At 44.4% G+C, this 25,831-nt stretch overlaps 1 protein-coding gene across 2 annotated transcripts in view; it reads left to right on the top strand.

Moving 5' to 3' along the window:
- Positions 1-1,420: 1,420 nt before the first annotated feature.
- Positions 1,421-25,831, top strand: part of CD47 (CD47 molecule) — a 60,711-nt gene continuing 36,300 nt past the window's right edge. For both annotated transcript variants that reach the window (XM_065913790.1, XM_065913789.1), the window contains exons 1-2: positions 1,421-1,728; positions 15,243-15,590. In XM_065913790.1, the coding sequence (XP_065769862.1) occupies positions 1,683-1,728; positions 15,243-15,590 (394 nt within the window). In that variant the 5' untranslated portion in view covers positions 1,421-1,682. The remainder of the gene's footprint in view (positions 1,729-15,242; positions 15,591-25,831) is intronic.

Below are 25,831 nucleotides of genomic sequence, written 5' to 3' on the forward strand. Positions count from 1 at the left end.
GTCTATGGAATTTCCCAGGCAAGAATACTGGGAACTGGTTGCCATTTCCTTCTCCAGGGGATCTCCCCCACCCACTGATCAAACCCACAGATCACACCCCAGTGTTCTGCACTGGCAGGAAGCTTCGTTACCTCTGAACCACCAGGGAAACCCCTTCCATGCATAGAAAAGTACTAAATTCCTTAACTTGGGATATCTGGTTTTCTTTAATTAACAATAACCTTCCCATGTTCAGACTACCTGCCCTTTGTCGCAAAGCTTCTGTGTAACCTGGCTCCTCCTCCCTCGCATGCCTGCCGCAGTTCTCTCCGGATTACTTGAGATGTTCCCTCCCTGGGTTACCTTCTAAAAATTTCCGCTGAGTAAAACCTAACGCCCCACATTTAGATTGCATGTACATTTTAAGTTGACAAGATGCGCGCCAATACAGTAGTCACCAAGCATGACTTTTCAGCACGCATTTTCATCATCTAGGGTGAATGCTAGAGGGAGTTCTAAAAGGGAATTTGCTTCACTATAAATGATGTGGTCTGTGTGATTCAGAGAGCGAATCAAAGACCTCGTCCACAGTGTGGCTTGGAGACACGCTTTGAACCCAGTTTTTAAGCAAGTTAAACTCAAACCGCGTAGACGAGGGACCACTGCGAGGCCACTAACCAGGCCGTGACTTTGCAGGAAGGCGCATCGTGGACACTTCTGCGAGCCGTTGCGACCACCCCTGATGGCTGGGTGGGTTTCAGCATCAGGACTCGGAGACTGGACACCCGCAACGTGTTCACCACCAGGGATGGAAACTTGAGTGATCCCCTTCCAAGGCTGGAAAACATTCCAGAACTAGGCGAGAAAAAGAACGGAGGATCCGAGAGCGGCCGGGAAAGTCCAAAGCGGACGGGACGCGCGGTGAGGCCCGGAGGGCCCGGCAGCCCGCCAGCGGCGAGCGGAAGCCCCCCGCGGACACGCGGCCGCCGCCACCTGCCCCGGGCGCCGTCCCCGCGGGCTCGCTGCCGGCGGCGGGGGAAGTGCCGGGACGCCCCCGCGCGGCGTGCGCTCCCACTGCAGGCGGCGGAGCTGGGGGGAGATGCAGCGAGGCGAGAAGCGGGCCGCCGCCGAGGTCCCACCGCGCGGGGGGACGCGGGGGGAAGGGAGAGGCCAGCGATCGCGCGCTCCGGGGGGCCGGGGCCTCCGAGGCGGCGCCCGGGGCGGGGGCTCCTGAAGCGGGGGGCCGGGTGCGAGCGCGGGAGAGGAGCCGCGGAGGTGAGGTCGGGGGCGCCCAGGGAGGGGAGAGGGGCCGGCGGGCGGGGACGGGCGCAGCGAGGCCCCGCCGGGCGGGAGAACGCACGCTCAGCCTCCGGCGGGGTCGGGCGGCCGGCGTGTGGGCGCGGACGCGGGCGGGGCGGCCGGGGCCGCGGGGCGGGACCGCGAAGGCCCGCGCGCGCCGCCGCCAGGGAGCAGGCGGGAGCGGAGCCGGGAGCTGCGCGTCTGTCTGGAGGGCGCGGCTTCGGCGGCCGCCGAGGCGGGGCGGAGGCGAGGCCGAGTGCGCGTGTGCGGCCCACGCGGGTGTGGGGCGGCGGGAGCGCGCGCGCGCGGCCGGGCGGCGGGTCCTGCGCGTGGCGGGAGGCGGCGGCGGGTCCTGCCTGTGTCTGCGGCGGCGCCTGCTCCAGACGCCGGCGGCGGGCGCGGAGATGTGGCCCCTGGTCGTGCTTCTGCTGCTGGGCTCGCTGCGCGGCGGTGAGTGGGCACCAGCTCTGGGCTCTGCAGCGCGGGTCTCGGCGCCCCAGGGCGCTCGGGAGGCTGTGTGTGGGCTGCGCCCCGGCGGGCCCGCGGCTCCCGGAGAGGGTGGCCGGGGCGCGGGACGAGCGGGCCCTGCACGCCCCGGGTGCGGGCGCGGGGGGCCCGGCGGGGAATCGGCACCCCCTTCCTTTCCCTCCTCCTCCTCTTCGCCCTGGGTGATGAGAGCGGGGCACATCTTCGCCTGCTTGCCCCCGCCGGGGGAGACTCCAACCGCGCACCTCGCACAAAAATCGGCAGTGGAGAGAAGGGGCGCGATCGGAGGCGAGGGGTGGGCAGCCGCTGGGGTACCCCTCTTTCGTACCCCTGTGTCTCCCCCTGCTTTAAACGTTTTGGGGGTTGAAGCAAGGAGAGTAGGAGGGCCCGAGCCTCTTGTGATGCAAGTACGCATTTTGGCAAAGTCTGCCAGAAGGGGTTTCCTGCGTTTGCCCTCCCACACGAACATAGGAGTTAAGGGGACGTAAAGGACACAATTAAGTTTAATTTCCAACTCAGCGTTTAATCAGAAGGTTCTCTGCTGCTTTTTTTTTTTTTTTCAAACCCTAGAAATATAGCTTACTGGATGGAACTCTACCCCCACGCCCCACCACCATCAGCCGCTTCAATACAGTCTAAATTGCGCGTTCAAGTTTTCCTACTTTATTTAGGGGAACCGTTTTAAAAGTAATCCAGATTTCGCTTCAAGTGTGCAGATACTAACCTCTAGTCAAAACACCTTTGCGGTAGAGTGGGATTTGGTGTCTTTCAACGCCAAAGGCGTTTTGGCCCCTCAAGCTTTTGGAATCCATTTCGCTTTTTTGAAACGTGTGCTTCGCCTGTAGAAACTGAGGAAGGGATAGGAATTTTCGTGGCTCTGTAGTGCCTGTCTGGAGAAGGCGATGGCACCCCACTCCAGTGCTCTTGCCTGGAAAATCCCACGGACGGGGGAGCCTGGTGGGCTGCAGTCCATGGGGTCGCTGAGAGTCGGACACGACTTCACTTTCACTTTCACTTTCCACTTGCACGCATCGGAGAAGGAAATGGCACCCCGCTCCAGGGTTCTTGCCTGGAGAACCCCAGGGACGGGGGAGCCTGGCGGGCTGCCGTCTCTGGGGTCGCACGGAGTCGGACACGACTGAAGCGGCTTAGCAGCAGCAGCAGCAGAGTGCCCGTCACGCTGCACATCTATACCTTCTGTTGTGAACTTTTTATAAAATTCAGAATTGAGTTAGAGTGGTAGTACCAGGCAGTTGTTACATTAAATTCTGGAATGCTAAATTAATTAGATTTTAAATGGGTTATTAGGCTACCTCTACCATTCGTGAAGGCTTGTGATTTAAGGTGTTTTTTTTCTTTTTTACAAAATACGCTTTGTTTACAAAATGCCCTTATGTCCCGACTTTGCTCCTTCCTGCTCTGTGAAACCTCCTGAGATGTTGGAGCTCTTAATAATCAATCTCTATTATCTAAGTGTTTTCTGTTATCATCCTTAACGCCTTGTTGCCTGTTACCATCATTATAGCTCAGATAATACTGCTTTCAGAAACCTGTTGTGTGATCAGAAAGCCTTATACTGAACCCGGTTATGAATTTGTAATAAAATATTACTAATTCAGACCGATGGTCTCAAAGCTAGTTTGAAGCATAAAAAATGTGAATCATGCACTGTTTTAAAAACAAGGGTCCTATTTTCAAGTAGATTAGAAAAAACTGCTAGAATAATACTTTTGAGGATAGAAATGGTTAGGCCTCCTTTAGTAATAGGTATGATCACGTATGATTAGCATTCATTTACATGCAATATTAATGTGCTCAAGTCCCTCCAGAGTCATAGAATTCAGAATTTATGGTCTTTTATTGTACTTAGTTAATAATGATCTAAAAAAAAAAAACCAAAACAGAGGTATTATACATTTGAGTTGTTAAGTGTTGAATATAAAACAGGAAGGGATAATGTTTGTCATAAGCTATACTGTATTTTTGTGTTTAATATGTAGTTTTAAAAGAGCATGTAGGAAATGTTACATTTCAGAACACAAGCAATTATAAACCCAAGTGTTTGGAAGGCTGAATTTAGATTCTCGAATGAGTAAGAAAGTCATGGATTTGTACGTTTATTTGTACTCAGGTTTGATTTTGCTGTTGGTTTCACTTATAAATGATTGGTAGTCAAAAGCTATTTCCTGGTAGCCACTACAGATTCAGTTGATCTTTATAGTAAGGGAAGTTATCTAAAATGCCCATTCCTTTTAATTACAGGCAAAATACAGTTTTCTGTTTTGGTTTACAAGATGCAGAATGAATTATTACTATTCTTCTTTCCTCCTCCCTCCCCCATATGCCCAATTATACGTTGTTTGAAAGCACATCATCAGTTTCAGTGATATTCACTAACTGATAAATAAAAGGTTACTCAGATAATGATACTGATAGGAACCATCTTTTCAGTGGTTGAATGATTTTTCTTTGTTTAAAGTGATTTTTTAAAATCATGGGTACACATGATTTTAAAACATTTTTTGTTGTCTAAGTCTAGTAGTAATTTGACTGGCTTAAACAAAGCTGTTTTCGTTTCTCCTAACAGATATATTACTTTGAACCACAATTTGCCGTTTTTAAGGAAGTAAATGCCTCCTTAAGTGTACTTATTTCCGGGTCCGCCCAGCAGTTGAGAGGCAGGGTGCTAAAGCATGCACTAGATGCCTACTATTAGGACACCTGCTTGTGCTATCATTGTATTTTGGCATATGTTTTATGTTTGCCACTGAGTTGTTAATGAAGATTTGAAAGGCCAGGTTCTAAAAATGAAAAATAGGTGGTTTCCCCCAAATTGATAAACATTCTAAATCCAAAATGCATTATTAAAACTAAGCTTGCATTCCTTAATATTAAATCAACTCTAGCTAGTATAGGCGTCATTTTTTAAAAATGCATTCATCTTCTTTTAGAGACACAGTTTTCATGTAACCATTTTACCCCTCTTTTAGGTTATTTTGCTGTCATACCTATTTATACAAGATAAGAATTTCTGTATTTTTGTACCTTGTGGCTCAGCCTAGTATAATGCACTCTTGGGTTGTGATAAAGCAAATTTCATTCTGTGTACTAGTGTTGATATTTCTTCTACGATAAAAGAGCAAGAATGATGATGTAGGATCAGTTTTGCTAAACACATTGTAGTACTAAAGTGAAAAATTGTATAGAGCACTCAGGAAATTTGATTGTGGTGTACCTAGACTAAGACTAGAATCTGGGTTTTCATTCTCTGTGGTTACATGGAACATTCTCTGTGGTTACATGAAACAGGAATTAGAAGCTGCACCCTGCTCTGAATATTTTATTCCATCTTCATGGTGTGTGTGTGTGTGTGCTCACTTGCTCATTTGTGTCCTACTCTTTGCGACCCCATGGACTGTGGTCTACCAGGCTCCTCCATCCATGGGATTTTTCAGGCAAGGATACTGGAGTGTTTGCTATTTCCTCCTCCAGGGTATCTTCCCGACCCAGGGATTGAACCCTCATCTTGTGTCTTCTGCATTGCAGGCCGATTACTTAACACTGAGCCACCAGAATCTGGTCAGTCCCCGGGTTTGAGATTTAAATTAGGATTTAAATTAGGATTGAACTTAATGGCTCAAATGGTAAAGAATCTGACTGCAATTGTGGGAGACCTGGGTTCAATACCTGGGTTGGGAAGATCCCCTGGAGAAGGGAATGGCAATCCACTCCAGTAATTCTTCCCTGGCGAATTACATGGACAGAGGAGCCTGGTGGGCTGCAGTCCATGGGGTTGCAAAGAGGCAAACACTGAGTGACTCACACACGCACACACACACACACAAGTTAAACACCAAGCCAGGGGATTGGGTAAGTGCAGGCTCTGTCAACATTGCTTATTCTGTTTCAAGGAAGTATGAACCCATGTCAGGCTTTATGCGTTTTGTAAGGCCTTCTTGGGCATACAGACAAATTTCAAACTGTATACCTTTTAATAACTTAAAGTGTAGTTGATAAAGAGAAGGGATTTTTTGTTTTTATACCTCAATAGTACTTAAAATATTTGAAGTGCTTGAAAAGGCTGTAATTGTGGATGTTACTGCCTTTAAGCTGCACTGGGCCTTATAACTCTAGCTAGACTACTTCTGTTCTTATGGGGACCATTTAAAACCCCAGGGGGAGATCAGTTTGAGTCAGAAGTAGACACCTGTGGACACCTGCCTTTTTACCAGACTTTATTTGGTCTCTGTTTAGGAGAGATCTGACTAAATCCTCGATTTGACCCTAATTTTAGCCTGAGTCAGTTTGAGACTCCAGTTCTTCATACCAGAACCCAAGCCTGATGGCAGAAATTAGATGGATTCATTTCTAAGCAGGTGTCTCAACGCATGAGCTTTGCTTCATTTACCTTAGTGTCTGCTGGGGCTTCTTACCCCATTCCTGATCATCCATCCCGAACAAATAATTAACTTCCTACTCTGCTGCAGAAAATAGTGATGTGTGGTGTGGACTCTTTCAACTTCCCACCCACCATTACTAAACTTGTCTGTAATATCTTAGGCAACATTCATCTCATTCTTCTCCTTCACCCAGTGTCAGAAGCGCTCCTAGTCACCTTTCCAAGGAAAGACCCCCCATCTACAGATCTTTCCCTTCCACCATCTCAGAGACCTGCCTAATCCCCTTAATCCTTCAGGCTTGTACCTTAGATCTTTCCCTCTTCCTGGGTTCCTTCATCTCAGTTTGCAGACATGCTCAAGTCTGACTCCATATTAAAGACAAACGAGAAGAGCAGCTCCATGCACTTTCCATCATTGCCTCTTTCTCCTGTGTGTGTTAGTCACTTGGTCATGTCTGACTCTGCAACCCCACGGACTGTAGCCCATCAGGCTCCTCTGTCCATGGGATTCTCCAGGCAGGAATACTGGAGTGGGTTGCCATTCCCTTCTCCAGGGGATCTTCCTGACCCAGGGATTGAACTTGGGTCTCCCGAATTGCAGGCAGATTCTTTACCATCTGAGCCAGCAGGGAAGCGCACAAAAGTGAAAGTGAAAGTTGTTCAGTCATGTCAGACTCTTTGCAACCACATGGATTTAGTCCATGGAGTTCTCCAGGCCAGAATATTGGAGTGGGTAGCCTTTCCCTTCTCCAGGGGTCTTCCCAACCCAGGTCTCCAGCATTGCAGGCGGATTCTTTACCAGCTGAGCCACAAAGGAAGCCTGCTTTCTTATACTGACAAATTTATTCATAGAGAATCACTGCCTCTTCTTTCTCCCCTCCCCTTCACTCCCCAAATGCAGTCTGACTCCAGTCCCTCATCTGCTGACATCGCTGCAGATAAAGAAGCTAAGGATGAAATTTTAAATCTAGAAGCTTTTTTAAAAAAAAACTCATCCTGCTTAACATCTATTTTGTCCATAGTTAAGACCCTTCCATTGTGTCTGCAGTGGTGTTCTTTGCTGCCTCTTTTTCTTCACCTCTTTTTCTCGCATCCTTAGTTTGTTCCTCTTTAACTATTTGCTCCATAAATATTGATATTCCCCAGCATTTTATTCTCTGGTACCTGCTCTGTTTGCAGGAACTGTCTGAGTGATCTTGTTTATGCTCACAATTTCAGTTACCAGCTATATTCTTGGTAATTCCCAAGTCTTTGTAGCTCAGACCTTTCTCCTTAAATCCACATTGCCATATCCTAGGATCTACTGGACACCTCCATTTCAGCATACCACCGGTACTTTTAATACTCAGCCTATTAAATACTGAAAGAATATTTACTGCTGAATCTCTTAAGTATCTTTACTCTATATTTAATCCACAATCTAACTAGTTATGCATACTATTTTAGTTAAAAACTAATTCTTCTCACTTCTCCTACTTTACCTCTCACATCTGACTTACATCCATTTGCTTTTTTTGTTCTTTCTCTGTTATTTTTGGCCTTCTCTTCACTTGTCATTTCCCTGGATTATTGCAGCCATCTCTTAATGAATCTCCTTTCCCAAAGCTCTTCCTGTCCTCAATTCACCCTTCATACTGCTGTATTTGTATTATTATTATTTTTTAAATGTAATTAAGTCTGAGTGGTTTGCCATTACTTAGGTTATCAGCTCCAGACTTCCCACAATGACATTCAAGGAAACCTTTACAATAAGTCTTAACCATCTTTTCCGGCCCCTTTTCCTGGAGCTCAGTTGAATAATCATTGGCCTTTGGGTATTCTTTCTTTATTCCTCTGTACTTGTTATGGCCTCAAAAGCCCTTCCTTTTCTAGGACATTACAACTCATCCAGTTTAAACACCACCCAGAAGGAGGAGCATTCTTAGAGATGTCAAGTAATTTTAAAGGCACAGTTCCATCCAATCTGCATCTGACTTGGTTTAGAGTTTTCATTAAAATATGTAGCCTCATGATACCATAATCAGGGCTATAGAAATAAGAAACAGTGGAGGAGTCTCTTGAAATATGGAAGAAGAGTGAATCTTCCCTGATATGGTATTTAGATTTTCCTTTCATGGGATTCACACTTTAAATTTTTACATTCAGAAGGAATGTATTGAGCCCTGCTGGCTGGACCCTGAATTAGATCCATAAGATATCAAATGAATACATTGTCCTTGTGTTTCTGCCTTTTTATCCTAATGGAGAAATCAGTAGAGTGAAACAGTAGTTACAAGATTGAGCAACAGCGCTTGAACGGTGGGGGCGGGGGCGGAAATAGGAGCAGTAAGGAGGGATGAGCAGAGTTGAGTAATGAGTTGAGTAGCAATAACGGGGGACAGGATTGAACATCTCAGCTGTGCCTTCAGGAAGAGCCAAAGTCAGTGAATTGTAGCTGCCCTTTATTGAACGTTCGCTGTGTAAGTGAAAGGCGCTGCAGTAGGAACTCCGTGTTCATTATCTCGTTAAATCTCAACAAAATCTCTATGAGGTGCACATGATCACTGGTCACATCTTATAGGTGAGGAAGCTGAGATACAGAAATTAAGTAACTTGCCTAAGGTTATGCACCTAGGAAGTGCTAAGTCTTGAGCCAAGTGTGTGCGCTACCCGTACCTCCAGTGAAAGGTATGGGCCTCCTGAGGCTGGCTCACAGCTCGTGTGAGTGGGGGACGGCCTGGAGGTGAGAGTACGTCTGCATATCCAGGGAATTTCTAGAAGGTCATTATGATTGAAGCTTACTTGGGAAATAAGAGTGTAGGAGGTGAGGACCGACAGGATCCGGAAGGACCTGGTTTGTATTCCGTGCTAAAGCTCTTGAATTTAGCCTGAAAGTGGGGGAAGGAGTGCTGTTAAAGTATATTAGGCATAGGAGTGCACATTTGTGTTTGGAACAGTTATTTTGGGAACTGTGCAAAATGCATGACTGGGATGGGGAAACTTTGAGGCTGAAGGCAGGGAGCTAGTGAGGGGTTGCAGCAATAGTTCAAAGCAGAAATGATGCATGTCTAGTTAATTCATATAGCAGACCTTGGATTTAAGAACAGTTGCATAGGTCGAGCCCACCCAGAACTTGCCTGGCTGAGGAGAGGGCGGAATCTAGCATGATTGTTAGGTCTAGGTCTGGTGGACTGGTAGATAATGAAAAGCACTTTAGGGAGGTGAGAATCTGGGATGAACGTAGGCAGAAGGTAGACAGATTTTTGTTCATGTTGATTCTGAAGTAGCTGTAGTACATCCAAGGGGAAACGCATAGCACATCGTTGGCTTCCCAAGCTCTGCAGCTAAGGGGAAAGGTGGAACCTAGTTAAATAAGATGTGTGGGTAGTTAATACCTGGGGTAAGGAGAATACTGGAGTGGGGAGGGGTGGGGGTCAGGGTAGGAACTCCTTAGCAACCTAATGTGTATTGCGAGTCAAGGAATAGGTTTCAGTAAAGCAAGCAAGCTGAGATGAGTTGGAGAAAGCACTAGGAGGAAATTCAGAGATACAGAAGCCAGGAGACAAGAAAAGGGCTCCCCACAGGCTCAAGAACTGTAGAGAAGTCAAGATGGAGTCCCATATTCACGGGATGCTCGGCGACTTTGGCAAGAGCTGTTGCAGTGAAGAGGGCAAGGTAGAGGCCAGGTAGCAGGGATGTAGGAGGTAAGAGGTGAAGAAATGCATTCAGATTATCCTTCTAGATGCTAGGAAAGAGACAAGTGCAAGGGATTCCCGCCCCCCCCCCCAGTTGGCTAATATTCAAATATTAAAAAAATTTTTAAACCTATTGTAAATGAACTTGGGGGAAGTCAGAGGATGGCAAGCAACTAGGGGAAGCCCTTGATATTGATGAGTGTGGAGATGGACACAGAAACTAGCTCTCAGGTGAAGGAGTTCATTTCTGAAGAGGAAGCAGTGAGGGGAACAGAGGTGTGGATAGGTGGGGCAGTGGGAGAATGTCTAGGGGGAAGTGTTGGAAGCTTCTGGTTTCTTATCTGGAGGACTCAGTTTGAAGTAATAGGAAGGGAGGGCTCCTTTGGAGAGTATTGGGTAAGCTCTTACAAAAGGAGAGTATTCTCAGAGTTGTTCTAAAGGAGAGAAATTTTCCGTGGAACATGTGAAAAGGTAAAAGAGTGAAGGCCTAAATAAATGGGCAGAGTCTGTGATAGTCTTCTGTTTTTCCTGTAGAAGCAACAAACATTTTCCTAGATGTCTGAAGACTGATCACTCTCTTGCCCATCCACAGCACGTTGTTCATACAGGAAAGAAAGCACTTGCGACCTTGGGTTATAAAAAGTGTGCATCAGTCTCCCAGGGCTTCCCTGCTGGTTCAGCTGGTAAAGAATCCGCCTGCAATGCGGGAGACCTGGGTTCCATCCTTGGGTTGGGAAGATCCCCTGGCAAAGGGAACGGCTTCCCACTCCAGTATTCTGGCCTGGAGAATTCCACGGTCTGTATAGTCCATGGGGTCGCAAAGAGTCGGACACGACTGAGCGACTTTCACTTTCACTTTCCTCAGTCCCCCAGGTGAGAATTTTTAAGATTTTTAAAGATGATTCCTACATTTTTTTCATTATTGTATCCACACCTCCTGTTAAGTGTTTCAGATCAGGTGAGACGGTTTGAGCTGGTAGTCTGTATTCACAAAAGTTGTAAGGTCCAGTATTTTTGGCATTTGATATAAGTTAATTTTTCCATTTCATTTGTTAATTTATCTGTGACTCTGGCATCATGGATGGTTATACTTATCAATTCCTATCTGATTAGACTGCTGTAGGCATTTCTTGATTATTCAGAATTTACTTATTCATGATAATTATCTATGTGATCCTTTATTTGCTCTGTATATTTTAGATCCTTTCTTCACTTTGCTGTTTCATCAGAAGGCAGTAGGCAAAATAGAGAAAAACCAAATCAAATAATCTTACTGCTTAATAGCTGTTTAACAAATGTTGATAGAGGGTGAAGTTGTAGTTAACAGCTGATGAAGCAACATTTTTGGACTGTATTTATTCATTGTTAGTGCAAGGGTTAGTCAAGTTACAGTTGATCCAGGTCAGTTTCACTTTGAATTTTATTGACAGCATTTATTCAACTCAAATTGCTTCAGCTATAAAAATGACTGTGTTAATATTGCAACAAATACTGCAGTGGAATCAGCGCTTTCTGTATTATTTAGAAAATTCATTTTCTAAACACAAGTTATAAAGTCACTGAGCGCTTGCTGACCACTTAGTACTCACTTGGAGGCTTCTAAAGAAGTCTGCTGAGGTAACTTAGCTCTTCACTTGTATCTCTTTAATTAAAGGATACTTTTTAGGAGGTATAGTTTGACTCAAACAAATATGAAATGCTCGCGTGTCAAAGTTTTTATTTCATACATTAATTAACAAGCAAACCAACAAGATGGTACAACTATCTTGGTTTTAAAAGAGGACTGGAAGGGACTCCCCTGGCAGTCCAGTGGCTAAGACTCTGTGCTCCCAGTGCAGGGGGCCCAGGTTTGATCTCTGATCAGGGAACCAGATCCCATATGCCACAACTGGGAATTTGCATGCCACAATTAGAGATCCTGCATGCTGTGGCCAAGGACCCAATGCAGCCAAATAAATGTTAATTTTTAAAAAGAGACAATTGGAAGAATAGACACGTGTACATATAGGCGGTCAGGAATGGTGAAATGAATCTGTGGATAGACGCAAAGTTGCTCAGTGTCCTCAGGGCAGTAAAATCTTTTTTTGTTTTTTGGCCATGCTGTGTGGCATGTAGGATCTTAGTTCAACCAGGGATCAAACCCATACCGCCTGCAGTGGAAGCACTGTCTTAACCACTGGACTGCCAGGGAAGTCCCTAAAATGTCATTTTTAAAAAAAATTCCTCTTTTCCAACAGGTCCAAATCAACTGCAGAACAAAGTTTGTTTGTATCTCTATGGCTATGAATCGTTTGCATTACCATCAGTTTTCTACATCTTACAACGCTGTAAAAACAGCCTAGTCTTGGCAAGAGGCCCAGGCTGCTATAGAGTTATTCCAAACGGATCTGTCCGATAAGGCCCAGCGCCCTGTTGAAAGGATTCCCGGTAATCGTTTAGTCCATTTCAGAATTGTTGACCATAGTTTCTGACACTTTCCTTCCTCTCTAACTCCAGCATCATAACCACCACCCAGTGGAGACTGTATTTCTCAGGGGAAGTAATTCATAACTCCAGCGTTTTGAAGAATGCAGTTGGAAGTCCAGGTTTTGCCTGGAGCTTCCTGATATTTAGGTGGCTAGAAATGGAGAGAACTGGGGGGAGGTGAGCTGGGGATGACCACAGGGTTGATTTAGACTGCAGTTCCCAGAAATGTAACAGTTTATTTATTTATTTATTTATTTATTTATTTTTAAATATTATTTTATTAGTTGGAGGCCAATCACTTCACAACATTTCAGTGGGTTTTGTCATACATTGACATGAATCAGCCATATAGTTACACGTATTCCCCATCCCGATCCCTCCTCCCACCTCCCTCTCCACCCGACTCCTCAGGGTCCTCCCAGTGCACCAGGCCCGAGCACTTGACTCATGCATCCCACCTGGGCTGGTGGTCTGTTTCACCATAGACAATATACATGCTGTTCTTTCAAAACATCCCACCCTCACGTTCTCCCCCAGAGTTCAAAAGTCTGTTCTGTACTTCTGTGTCTCTTTTTCTGTTTTGCATATAGGGCCATCGTTACCATCTTTCTAAATTCCATATATATGTGTTAGTACACTGTAATGTTCTTTATCTTTCTGGCTCACCTCACTCTGTATAATGGGCTCCAGTTTCATCCATCTCATTAGAACTGATTCAAATGAATTCTTTTTAATGGCTGAGTAATATTCCATGGTGTATATGTACCACAGCTTCCTTATCCATTCATCTGCTGATGGGCATCTAGGTTGCTTCCATGTCCTGGCTATTATAAACAGTGCTGCGATGAACATTGGGGTGCACGTGTCTCTTTCAGATCTGGATTCCTCAGTGTGTATGCCTAGAAGTGGGATTGCTGGGTCATATGGCAGTTCTATTTCCAGTTTTTTAAGAAATCTCCACACTGTTCTCCATAGTGGCTGTACTAGTTTGCATTCCCACCAACAGTGTAAGAGGGTTCCCTTTTCTCCACACCCTCTCCAGCATTTATTGCTTGTAGACTTTTGGATAGCAGCCATCCTGACTGGCGTGTAATGGTACCTCATTGTGGTTTTGATTTGCATTTCTCTGATGATGAGTGATGTTGAGCATCTTTTCATGTGTTTGTTAGCCATCTGTATGTCTTCTTTGGAGAAATGTCTGTTTAGTTCTTTGGCCCATTTTTTGATTGGGTCGTTTATTTCCAGAAATGTAACAGTTTAGACCTGCCAGTCAGAGAAGGTCCAGAGCATTACATTAAGATGCTGGAGTGCCTAGTTTTTATAGTATGACCTTACATATTTATCGCACAGTATAGAGCACTTAACAATATGGTTTCTCCATTGATGCCAACCACAATTCTGTGAGAGGCTTCCCAGGTGGCGCTAGTAGTAAAGAACCTGCATGCCATTGCAGGAGATGCAAGAGATGCAGGTTGGATCCCTGAGTCAGGAAGATCCCCTGGAGAAGGGTGTGGCAACCCACTCCAGGATTCTTGCCTGGAGAATCCCATGGACATAGGAGCCTGGCAAGCTACAGTCCATAGGGTCACAGAGAGTCGGACATGACTGAAGCGACTTAGCATGCACAATTCTGTTCATTTTCTGATCCTCTTACTTATAGAGAGTAAACCAAGGTGTAGAAAGTTAAACGAATTGCTTAAGCTTGCACCCTGAAAAGTGACAGACAGAGACGGGATTTGTTCTCAGGCTTCTGAACATTGTTCTGTTCATATTCCATGCTGCAGCCCAGCATTCAATTCAGTGGGCATTTATTGAAGAGTAATTATGTCCCTAGAGTAATAACATCCTGTGACCCTGATAAAGGAAAAATCTTAAAGATGAATGATTAAACCTAAGGTTTTATTTATATCTGTCAATCCTGTTTTTAAAGAAAACACCAGCTCACTGCTTACATGAAAGAAGTGATAAATGGCTGAAGAATATGGAGGACAACTACAGTTTGTCCACATTTTTGCACATTCCACATGAAAGAGGACCCGCTTCTCAACCTCTTTTATAAGGCAAAACCAGTAGCTTATACTATTGAAAAGAGTTGATTGGATACATGCAACTTATTAGTAGTATCTGCTCTTGGTTTCAGCTTGCATCTTAGCATTGTTTTGGGTGGCTTATGGTTTCCAGAAGGAAGGGATGCCTGTAATATATATTTGGAAATTGTTCCTTAGTTTCAGTGAAATATGGGAGTGAGAAAATGCCATTCAATTGTATATAATCCTTTTATGATACTTGCATACTGAATGTCTGTTGCTGTCTGTATTTTGCAATGGGAAAATAGCTATAGAGAATTTTTTTTTTTTTATCCTTAGCATTCTAAGGCTTACCATCCTGGTGGAAAGATGTGATGTGATTCATGTGATTTATTTTTTATATTTAAGTACAGTAGAGCCTGCTACCTTTTTTGGAAATGCAACCTAGGGATAGAAATAAACTTCCTATCAGTTTAGCAAGTTCTATTTGAAGAAAGTGTATAGAAGTTGAGACTGAATACATTATTTGGTTTTACTTTCAATTTAAAAATTATCTCATAGTAAAGACAGTATTTTTCTTTAAATATCAGAAGACACAAGCTTCAGAGTTTCCAAAGCCAGATACTACATCTGCATGTTCTAACTCAGTTGCTGAGTTTATTCCCAGGATGCATGAGAATGTATATTTTGTGTTAGTGGAAATGAATAAAGAAGAGGTACAGTGTTGTCTATCGGCTGTGCACATTAATATTAAAATAATTTGTTCTTTTCACTTCACCCATTTTCTCTATAGTTGCTTGCTTGCTTAAGTGAACAATAGAAGCACTTCTCTTTATCTTAAGAATTTGTAACATACCTGAGATCTCATAGTATTCTGTAATGAAATGTAACAATTTTATTTCTCTTTTCCAGGTTCAGCTCAACTAATATTTAATGTAATCAAATCTGTAGAATATACTGTTTGCAATCAAACCGTTGTCATCCCATGTTTTGTTAATAATGTGGAGACGAAGAACATTACTGAATTGTATGTCAGATGGAAATTTAAAGGAGAAAACATTTTCATCTTTGATGGAAGTCAGCGGATGTCCAAGTCCAGCAGTAACTTTTCTAGTGCAAAAATCACACCACCGGAATTACTGCGTGGCATTGCCTCTTTGAAGATGGATAAGAGTGATGCCGTCTCAGGAAACTACACTTGCGAAGTAACGGAATTGAGCAGAGAAGGGGAAACCATCATAGAACTAAAATATCGTGTTGGTAAGACTTCTGTAAACTTTTCCTGTTATTTCTTCTGCAGCAACATGATCTTGTTAAAGGAGGGTAAACTGGGGCTAGGAACTTCTTTGAATCAAAGAGCATACTGTTAATACTAAATATTGTTGGAGTGTTTAGCAGCATTAAGATCATGAATTTTATCTTACTTGCTCTTCTGCTTTTCTCAATAAATCTCCTTTGTTGGTTGATAATTTGTGCATTGTGTGGTCCTCAAACTTTAGGTCTGAGGACTGTTAGGTTTGCAGGGAGCAGTCCAGGGGTCATCTCCTCTGCACTTCTGTTTGCTGCCATCAGAAGTACTTTCTTTCATGTGATTAATTTTCAATCCTTTCCCCCAATTACTTCACCTTTTTTTTTTAACCTTACACTTTGATCAAGGGTTGCTAGGTCCCAGATATGCTTCCTCTGGAAAGAACAGATTAGGAGGAGAATGAGAATATTAAAAATCATGTTATCATAGCTGATTCCTTGAGATTTCCTGTGTTTAACCTTGTTTTGTTGTTGTCCACCCACCCTCCCAACCTTGGCCAAGATGTGGGAGAGCTAGGGATTCAATCTGATATCTTTAAATTCAGCTTTGATGATAGTCGCATGATCCTGCCCTTTCTGAGTTGCTGAGTTGCATAAAGCAGTAAAGTTAGCTGAGTAAAAAGTTTTCATTTCTTTCCTATTCCTTGCAGTGCCAGCTAAGTTCTTCAGCCGCACAGAGGTACATTTCAGCTTACTGTTTTGAAATCTCTATTTAGAATTGCTAGCTATATTACTGATCTCAGGATTAGACCATACTTTGAGAACCTGCTCTTTTCGTGGACTCAGATCGGTTCCATTGGATCCACCATTTGCCTCTGTTCTTCTTGCATTTACCATGAATAAATGTCTGTTACCACACTGGGAATGAGATGCTTGGGTTGATAGACTACTTTGACATTGCTTCGTATTAGGAAATCAGCAGATCTGGGTTATATCCCCTGTTCTGCAACTTAACTGTTCACCTTTATGCTATTGAGAAGTTACTTTGCCAAGTCCAGTTACCTCATCTCTCACGTGGGGATGAAGATAGATTCCCGCCTTTATGTCTTATCCTAACAGTCTGAGGAGCACCAAATGGGGTCCCTGTGTGCAAGCGCTGTGTGAACTGAACTGCTTACAGGTGTGAATCGTCTTCTTGGGATGTTTGTTTCATGAGGGATGGTGTCAAGTTGTGAAGCTGGCCTGCGGCTGTGAGAGGGATTCTTGTGCCACGAGGAGAGGCTGAGAGATGGCTTAGAGTAGGCTAGCAGAATCTGGAAGGCTTTTCTGCTCAGAAATCACGCTTACATTGTAACTTGTATTAATTTGTACTAATTTAGGCTGAAGAGCTTTTTTTTATTGTTTTGTTTATTTTAAAGCATACCTTTCAAGAGGGGGTCGAATCTGGAATTGCATAATCTAATATCTAGTTGAAGTTTTTTCTGAAGAAATGTACAGTTTCACTGGAATGAAAAAAAAACATAGGGATCAATCGTTTGGTAGTTGTCTAGGCCACTGAGAGGTAATCTCAAGATATGAGACTTGAAGGACCAGAAGATGGAGTGAAGATGAATGGGAAAGGAATACCAGCATCTGGAGATGAAGTGAAAGTTTATAATTTTGTGTGTCTGTGATTGTTTCATTTTTCTTTATTTTCAAAGTACCCTATAAAAATATGAAGTATGTTTACTTTGGGACCATTCAAATGAGGAAGTATTGTTTCATTGTTGAGAATGAAGAAAATTCTACCAGAGGTCTCAGACATTTGGCTTTGCACTCATTTTTTATTTTTTTGGAATAACTATAGATTCACAGGAAGTTCACAGAAATAAAAGATTCACAAAAATAAAACAGAACAGTGCTGGGTGCTGTGTACTCTGCTCAGTTACTCCTAATGCTTAAATCTTGTGTGACTATGAGAAAACAAAACAAAACTGGGAAGTTGACAGTGGCACAATGTATGTATATTTCTTTTTCATTTTGTGATATGTGTATTTGGGTAACTGCCCCTGCAGTCAGGGCGTAGAACTATTTCATTAGCACAAAGCTCTCCCTCACGCTAACCTGGCAAATACTAACTTGTCCCCCTTGTCTGTAGTTTTGTCATTTTAGCACTGTTATGTGAATGGAATCATACAGTATGTGATCTTTTGAGACTGGCTTTTTATCAGTCAGCACAGTACCCTTGAGATCTAACCAAGTTGTTGCCTGTATCAGTAGTTTGTTCTCTTTCTCTGTTTTTTCTTGGCTGAGTAATATTCCATGGTATGGGAACCTCTCTTAGTTCCTAGAGGTTGCTCTATGCTTACTCCAGGAGCTCTTCCATATTTAAAGTCAGCTAAGATTAATCATCTTCTTGTTGATTCCTTTGCACATGTTGATTTTTTATTGGGAGGGGGGAGGGGAGGCTAGAACATCCCAGATCCTTTTAAGGTCTTATTAGGTCTGCCTCCTCTCCCTCAAATATCACAGCTTGTTTAACAGTGCACCTGTTTTAGGACATCTTGAGTGTTTCCAGTTTTTGGCTATTACAACTGGAGTTGCAGTGAATTAATCATGTGGAGGTTTCGTAGATGGACACAGTGCTCATCTCTCTGAATAAGGACAGATTATTTGGTTGTTTGCATGCGTATGCTTAGTTTTTAAGGGAACGGTCAAACTGTTTTTCAGAGTGGTTGGTCCATTTGATATTCCCATCAGCAGCATATGAGTGATCTCATTTGTTCACATCCTTGTTGGCATCTGCTGTTGTCATATCATTGTTTTGCATCTATTTTTTACCGGGGGGAGAAAAAGAACCCTTCTTCCAACAAAAAGTTAGTTGGAGCAGGACTGTTACAGTGGAATACAAATGTATTGTGATCATGGAACTTGCCCATCATATGGACATCGGGGATTTAGGCAATAGAAACCAATTTTTTAGACACAGATGAGGAACTGAAATTGTGTCATAGAGAATTCTACTTAGTAGAATGTGAATTACAGGTGGCCATTCTTTGTGCCATTCTTTTAAGCACAGTATTTTAGAAATACTATCTGTCAAATATATATAAAGTCCTTTGTATACATGTGTGTCTATATTATATGCCTCTGGTGCCTATGTATAGTATGGTACCATGGACAGAGCACAGGACTTGGATTTAGAAAGCTCTTTATTTTTTTATTTTTTTTTATTTCTTTTTATTTTTTATTTTTTTCTCTTAGGGTTGCTTCACTGTGACTCAGGATCTGTCAACTGAGGACACAAGGGAATTTAAGTCAAGCCAAAGAGATATACTCCCAAATTTTAAGTCAAATCTTCCCATAGAGCTAGCAGAAGATCTCACAAGAGTCAACTATAAGAAATTAACCTACTCAACATAAACTGATTCTATAATACTTTTAAAATGAATTCTTGACAATGCAAAAATTCAGGAAAGAAGTCGGGGGATCCACTTTCCTAATGGCACGTGCCTTTTAGTCATTGGTAAAGGACACTAAAATATACTACTCGGCGTCCAATGTCATCTCCTTACATCTCCTTACTTCTTCAAAATAAAAGGTGACTAAGTGAAAGTATCAATTAAGCATGGAATTCCTTTCTCAATACTGATAAAGACAAATACATTCGAATCTTTGTTGTGTACTATATGCCCAACATGCTATACGGCAAACAATCCAGGTAAATTCACTGCGTTATGAACAAAAGTGAATTAGCAATAGCTCCCAAACCAAAAAAGGAATTTTCCCAACTCTAATTTCCATTCCAAAGAATTCAGAAAGAAAATAAGGAAACAAAATATTTGTAATCTATCAATTTCAGGTGCAAATATTTCACTAATAACCAGGCTTTGGTAGCATACTGATTTGTAACTGTATCAAATCATGAATCTTTGAGGACACAGAAAACAAAGACTAAATAGCTCTGCCATGATCATATTTCACCTTTAGAAGGGTGATCACCATGGAAGTAACAAATTCGATGCAGCCCTTGTTTCCTTCTCTGCACTGATTAAACCGATCCTGCACTACAGCCATAATCTGCTAGTTCCTGCCACCACACACACATCAGGCCTGCAACACACCCCACAAGCCAGGGTTAGGCTGTCTAGAAATCGCACTGTGTCACTGCATAAGCCAGTTCCCCCTCCACACGTCCTGGAAGAGGAAAGCCACCTAAGTACTCTGTCAGATCTCAGCAAGGCTGTAAAATGACAGAAGGAACTGCTAACCGAGTAGCAGGCAGCCACGCTCACCACACTTAAAAACCATTTAAGCAGTTTTCCTCCCGGTCATCTCGCTTCCCTCTCCTCCCCAGCCCCTCCGCGCCCCGCTGCAGTTCACCCCAGCTTTGCACGTGGAAGGCTGCGAGCTGCACTGACAGCCGGCGCAGGACTCATTCAGAGCCCTGAGATGTGGACCTCCTCACCCACGCACACCCTGCCCCTTCCCCACCCCCGAGCATCCCGCCCTCGCCCCCACCCCAGCCTGGACACACACTCGCCCCGCAACCTCTCCGCACCCCAAACCCGGCGCCCCGGGACGCCTAGCAGCTCCTCAGCAGGGTAGCACGCGTTACCATGTGGACGATCGGGGCCCCCCAAGCTCTACAGACCCCCCACACCCGGGCCGCCTCCGCCGTGCCGCCCGGAGGCTGGGCCCCTCGCCCGCAGGGAAGGATGCGCTGCCTTCAGACTGGCAGTCCGCGCGAAACTTGCTCTCCTCCTCCAGCAGCAGGTTGGCCGGGACCGCCCGGGACCGATCCGCGTCCGGGGAGCCGGCGGGGGCAGAGGGCGACGCGCCCTCGCAGCCCCGAAACCCCTGCCTCGGTCCGCAGGCGAGGACTCCCGGCCCCCGGCCCGGGCACCGCTTGAGGACGCCGGAGCCTCTCCCCGGGCCGGTCCAGCGCCCCTTCTCCGGTCAGCCGCGCCCGCCCCCCAGCTCTGCGGCGCCCCCTGGCGGGCTGAGGGAAAGGCCCGGGTCCCACCGAGGCAGCCGGATAGGCAGGGCCCTCGGCCCGGGCACCAGGGCCGCCCGGGCCTGCTGCTTTTGCCGGGCGCAGACGGCCGCGGGCCTGCCTGTCAGCGGGCTACGGCTCCCGCGCCTCGCTTTCCCGGGCGGCTGCCGCCTGCTCCGCCTCCGCCTCGGCCCCTACTTCCGGCAGCCTAGAAAGCTCTTTAAATACATTTTATTTTCTAGTTTAAGAAAACCTGGATAAGAAGGTCAACCTGTCAGGCCCTCTGTTTTTACCTGCCGAGTGGGGACCATTTCATCAGACTCTTGCTCACTTAAGCAGAGATTTATTGAGCACCTACTATGCGCCGGGCAGGGTGCTGGGCACAGTGGACTCAGTGATGACTAAGGCGTAGTCCCCGACTTCAGGGAAGGGATAGTACAGTGCCACGGGAAAATAATCTTGCATTTATAAGGAACATACCAAGTGGTTTATGTTCATTGTGTCTTGAATTTGAGAACGCTGGGAGTTAGTTATCAGTCTTACCGTTTAACACGTGAACTAAGGGAGATTTAGAGTACTTGTTCAAAATCAGTGTCATAGCCAGCATTTTAACATAGTTTTGTCTTTCTTTAAAACCCGTATGTTTACTACCACTGTATTTGGTTGCTATGAAAACATCTTGTAAACAACCAAATTACTAAATGTACATAATAATGGTTGTGCAATGTGTTACTCATATTTGTATTTATTGTATAGTGATACAAAAACTTAGAAGCTTAAATTTTTACCTTTTTCTGAGTAAGCTCTTAGGGTTTTGTTTTACAAGGTCTGTTCAAGTTTAGAAAAGTTGCCATTTCCGCTATCATCAACATGAAATGTTATGTTCCTGACGTTGACGTGAAGGCATTTTGAGATCCCTGTGTTGGTTTTCTAGTGCATGTGCAAACAACCACAAATGCAGCGGCTTTAGACTGCACACCCATTTATTAGCTCACCACGCTGTAGATCACAGCTGTGGTCACGGTGTAACTAGATTCTGCATTCGGTCTTATGAGGCTAAAATCAGGACGTTTGCAGGCTGTGTTCTCATCAGAAGCTCAGGGTCTTGCTCCAAGCACACGTGGTTGTGGCAGAATTAATTTCCTTAGAAGCGAGGTCCCTGTTTCTTTGCTGGACATCTGATGAGGGCTTCTCTTAGCTTCTAGAGGTTGCTCTATGCTTGCCGCAGGAGCTCTTCCACATTTAAAGTCAGCTAACATTAATCTTCTTCTTGCTGATTCCTTTGCATATGTTGATTTTTTGGGGGGGTGGGGGCGGGGAGGGGAGGCTAGAACAATCCCAGATCCTTTTAACGTCTTATTAGGTCTGCCTCCTCTCCCTCAAGACTAATCACTCTTTTTCAAAGTCAGCTGATTGAGGACCTTAATTTACAGTCAGCAAAATTCCTTTTGCCATATGACACAACATAATCATGGGAATGAAATCCATCATGTTCACAGGCCCATCCTTCCCTTAAGGGGAAGGAGTTTTTAAAAAAGGCTTGCAGGGGGCAGGTTTTGGGAACCAGCTTAGAATTTTGGCTTTGATTAAATAACTAGGGAGTATATCTTAGCCAGGTAAATACATCAAAAACAAAACAAAACAAAACAAAAAAAACCCTTCACAATCCTAAAGCATCAGTTAAACTGTGGCTTGAATTTTGTTAGACATTTTATTGTGTTCTTCTTTTGTGGAAATGTGTTCTTGGTGCATGGAGGTGTACCTTGTATATATTTGAAGGAGTTGTTGTTTAGTCACTGAGTTGTGTCCAACTCTTTTGCTACCCCACGGACTGTAGCCTGCCAGACTCCTCTCTCCATGGGATCTTCCTGGCAAGAATACTGGAGTGGGTTGCCATTTCCTTCTCCAGGGTTTCTTTCAGATCCATGGATGGAACTCACATCTCCTGCATTGACAGGTGGATTCTTTACCACTGAGCGACTGGGAAAGCGGTCACGTACATGAGTTCAGTTCAGTTCAGTCGCTCAGTCCTGTCCAACTCTTTGCGACCCCACGAACCGCAGCACGCCAGGCCTCCCTGTCCATCACCAACTCCCGGAGTTTACTCAAACTCATGTCCATCGAGTCGGTGATGCCATCCAGCCATCTCATCCTCTGTCGTCCCCTTCTCCTCCTGCCCTCAATCTTTCCCAGCATCAGGGTCTTTTCAAATGAGTCAGCTCTTTGCATCAGGTGACCAAAGTACTGGAGTTTCAGCTTCAGCATCAGTCCCTCCAATGAACACCCAGGACTTATCTCCTTCAGGATGGACTGGTTGGATCTCCTTGCAGTCCAAGGGACTCTCAAGAGTCTTCTCCAACACCACAGTTCAAAAGCATCAATTCTTCGTCACTCAGCTTTCTTTATAGTCCAACTCTCACATCCATACGTGACCACTGGAAAAACCATAGCCTTGACCAGATGGACCTTTGTTGGCAAAGTAATGTCTCTGCTTTTTAATATGCTGTCTAGGTTGGTCATAACTTTCCTTCCAAGGAGTCGGCGTCTTTTAATTTCATGGCTGAAATCACCATCTGCAGTGATTTTGGAGCCCAGAAAAATAAAGTCAGCCACTGTTTCCCCATCTATTTCCCATGAAGTGATGGGACCAGATGCCATGATCTTAGTTTTCTGAATGTTGAGCTTTAAGCCAACTTTTTCACTCTCCTCTTTCATCAAGAGGCTCTTTAGTTCTTCGCTTTCTGCCATAAGGGTGGTGTCATCTGCATACCTGAGGTTATTGATATTTCTCCCAGCAATCTTGATTCCAGCTTGTGCTTAATCTAGCCCAGTGTTTCTCATGATGTACTCTGCATATAAGTTAAATAAGCAGGGTGACAGTATTCAGCCTTGACATACTCCTTTTCCTATTTGGAACCAGTCTGTTGTTCCATGTCCAGTTCTAACTGTTGCTTCCTGACCTGCATACAGGTTTCTCTAGAGGCAGGTCAGGTGGTCTGGAATTCCCATCTCTTTCAGAATTTTCCACAGTTTATTGTGATCCACACAGTCGAAGGCTTTGGCATAGTCAATAAAACAGAAATAGATGTTTTTCTGGAACTCTCTTGCTATTTTGATGATCCAGCGGATGTTGGCAATTTGATCTCTGGTTCCCTCTGCCTTTTCTAAAACCAGCTTGAACATCTGGAAGTTCACGGTTCACGTATTGCTGAAGCCTGACTTGGGGAATTTTATGCATTACTTTACTAGCATGTGAGATGAGTGCAACTGTGCGGCAGTTTGAGCATTCTTTGGCATTGCCTTTCTTTAGAATTGGAATGAAAACTGACATTTTCCATTCCTGTGGCCACTGCTGAGTTTTCCAAGTTTGCTGGCATATTGAGTGCAGCACTTTCACAGCATCATCTTTTAGGTCTTATATGTAATTTTATATAAAACATTGTTTTTACCCCAGAATCTCATTTTATATTTGAATGTCCAATTCAGTGATCATCATACTTTTCCCATCTTACCAGTTAGAGGTACCGTGTTTATGTCAATGAGAGAAGGTGAATTACAGTAGTGATTTTGAACTGAGTAAGTTGTGGACCCTCCACCCCCATAGCCACACACACACAATTCTTGGAGTAAAGGCTGAGAGGGGAGCATATATGAAGTGAAGTGAAATGAAAGTCACTCAGTCGTGTCTGACTCTTTGTGGCCCCATGGACTATACAGTCCATGGAATTCTCCAGGCCAGAATACTGGAGTGGGTAGACTTACCCTTCTCCAGGAGATCTTCCCAACCCAGGGATTGAACCTAGGTCTCCCACATTGCAGGTGGATTCTTTACCAGCTGAGCCATAAGGGAAGCCCAGGAATACTGGAGTGGGTAGCCTATCCCTCCTGCAGCGATCTTCCCAACCCAGGAATTGAACCAGGGTCTCCTGAACTGCAGGCAGATTCTTTACCAACTGAGCTATGAGGGAAGCCCTAGAGAGTATGTGATGTTTGGATAAACCCCAGGTAGTTTTGATAAGTTTCAGTTAAGAATCACTTAGTCAGTAACGTTATTTGTTCATAATCCTACGCCCCATCTTTGAAATACTTATTATTTCTGCATAGAGGTGTAGAGTCAGCTGTTAGTCATCTAGTCTGTCTCCCCATCTAATTCATGATTTCTTTCTACCATACCCTAAGTAGTTGGTCGTTGCAGACTTTTTACATAAATGTTTGACATGAGGAGGCTGTTACTTCCCAAAGTATTTTTGTCAATTATTAGGCAGTTCTAATTCTTCCTGACGTCAAACTAGAGCTTGCAACCCTCCAATTTCTCACTCACTAGGAGGGCTGTGGTATTTCTCATCCGAGTTTATTCTTCTCTAAGGTAAAAACCCCCAGTTCTTTCAGCCATTGCTCATAGTTTCAGCATCCGCATTCCAGTCACTTTCGTTTGTAACAGTTCCCTATTATGTCTTTACATTTGATGAGTTATCTGAACACAGGACTGGACTGTATTTGGCAAACACCTCCTACCTCTGTGCTCCTAGCTGATTGCTGCATTAACTTTCTGATAGGTCCTGCTTCTCTCTCATCCATTCTCCTCATGGCTACCAAGGAAGATTTTAAGTGAATCATTTTTCTGCCCTGTTTGAGGCTTTCCAATAACTTTTCATTGCTTGTAGGATAAAATCCAGACTTTCTTAACAAGCTGATGAGACCCAGCATGATGTTAATCCCAGCACTCTTTCCATCTCATCGTGTATCATTAAATTTTAGTCACACTGGCCATCATTGAGTTGCTCAAACTTGCTGTTCCTTTGGTGTTTCTTCTCCCCTGTCTGCAAATGGCCGACTATTTCCAGTCCAAGGTTTGGGGCCAGTTTCCCTCCCCAGAAGCTTTCTTTACTACCCACTAGAGTCTTGCCCCCCAGCCCCTCCCCTTCCTCAAGTCTGTGGCTCCGCCTAGCTTGTTCACTGCTGAGTCTCAGATGCCTAGAAGAAATCCTGTCCACGCATGCATGCTCAGTTGCTCAGTTGTGTCCAACTCTTTGTGACGCTATGGACTGTACCCTGCCAGACTCTTCTGTCCATGGGATTTTCCTGGCAAGAATACTGGAGTGGGCTGCCATTCCCTTCTCCAAGAGATCTTCCCTATCAAGGAGCTGAACCGAATCTCCTTTGTCTCCTGCATTGCAGGCAGATTCTTTACCACCCACCCTACCCATGGTGGGCTTTTAATAAATGTCTGTGTAATAAATGAAAAATGAGTGGTCAGACCAGGTCAAACATACTTCTT

This window comes from Muntiacus reevesi, chromosome 21 (genome assembly GCF_963930625.1).
Source record: "Muntiacus reevesi chromosome 21, mMunRee1.1, whole genome shotgun sequence".
Lineage (NCBI taxonomy): Eukaryota > Metazoa > Chordata > Mammalia > Artiodactyla > Cervidae > Muntiacus > Muntiacus reevesi.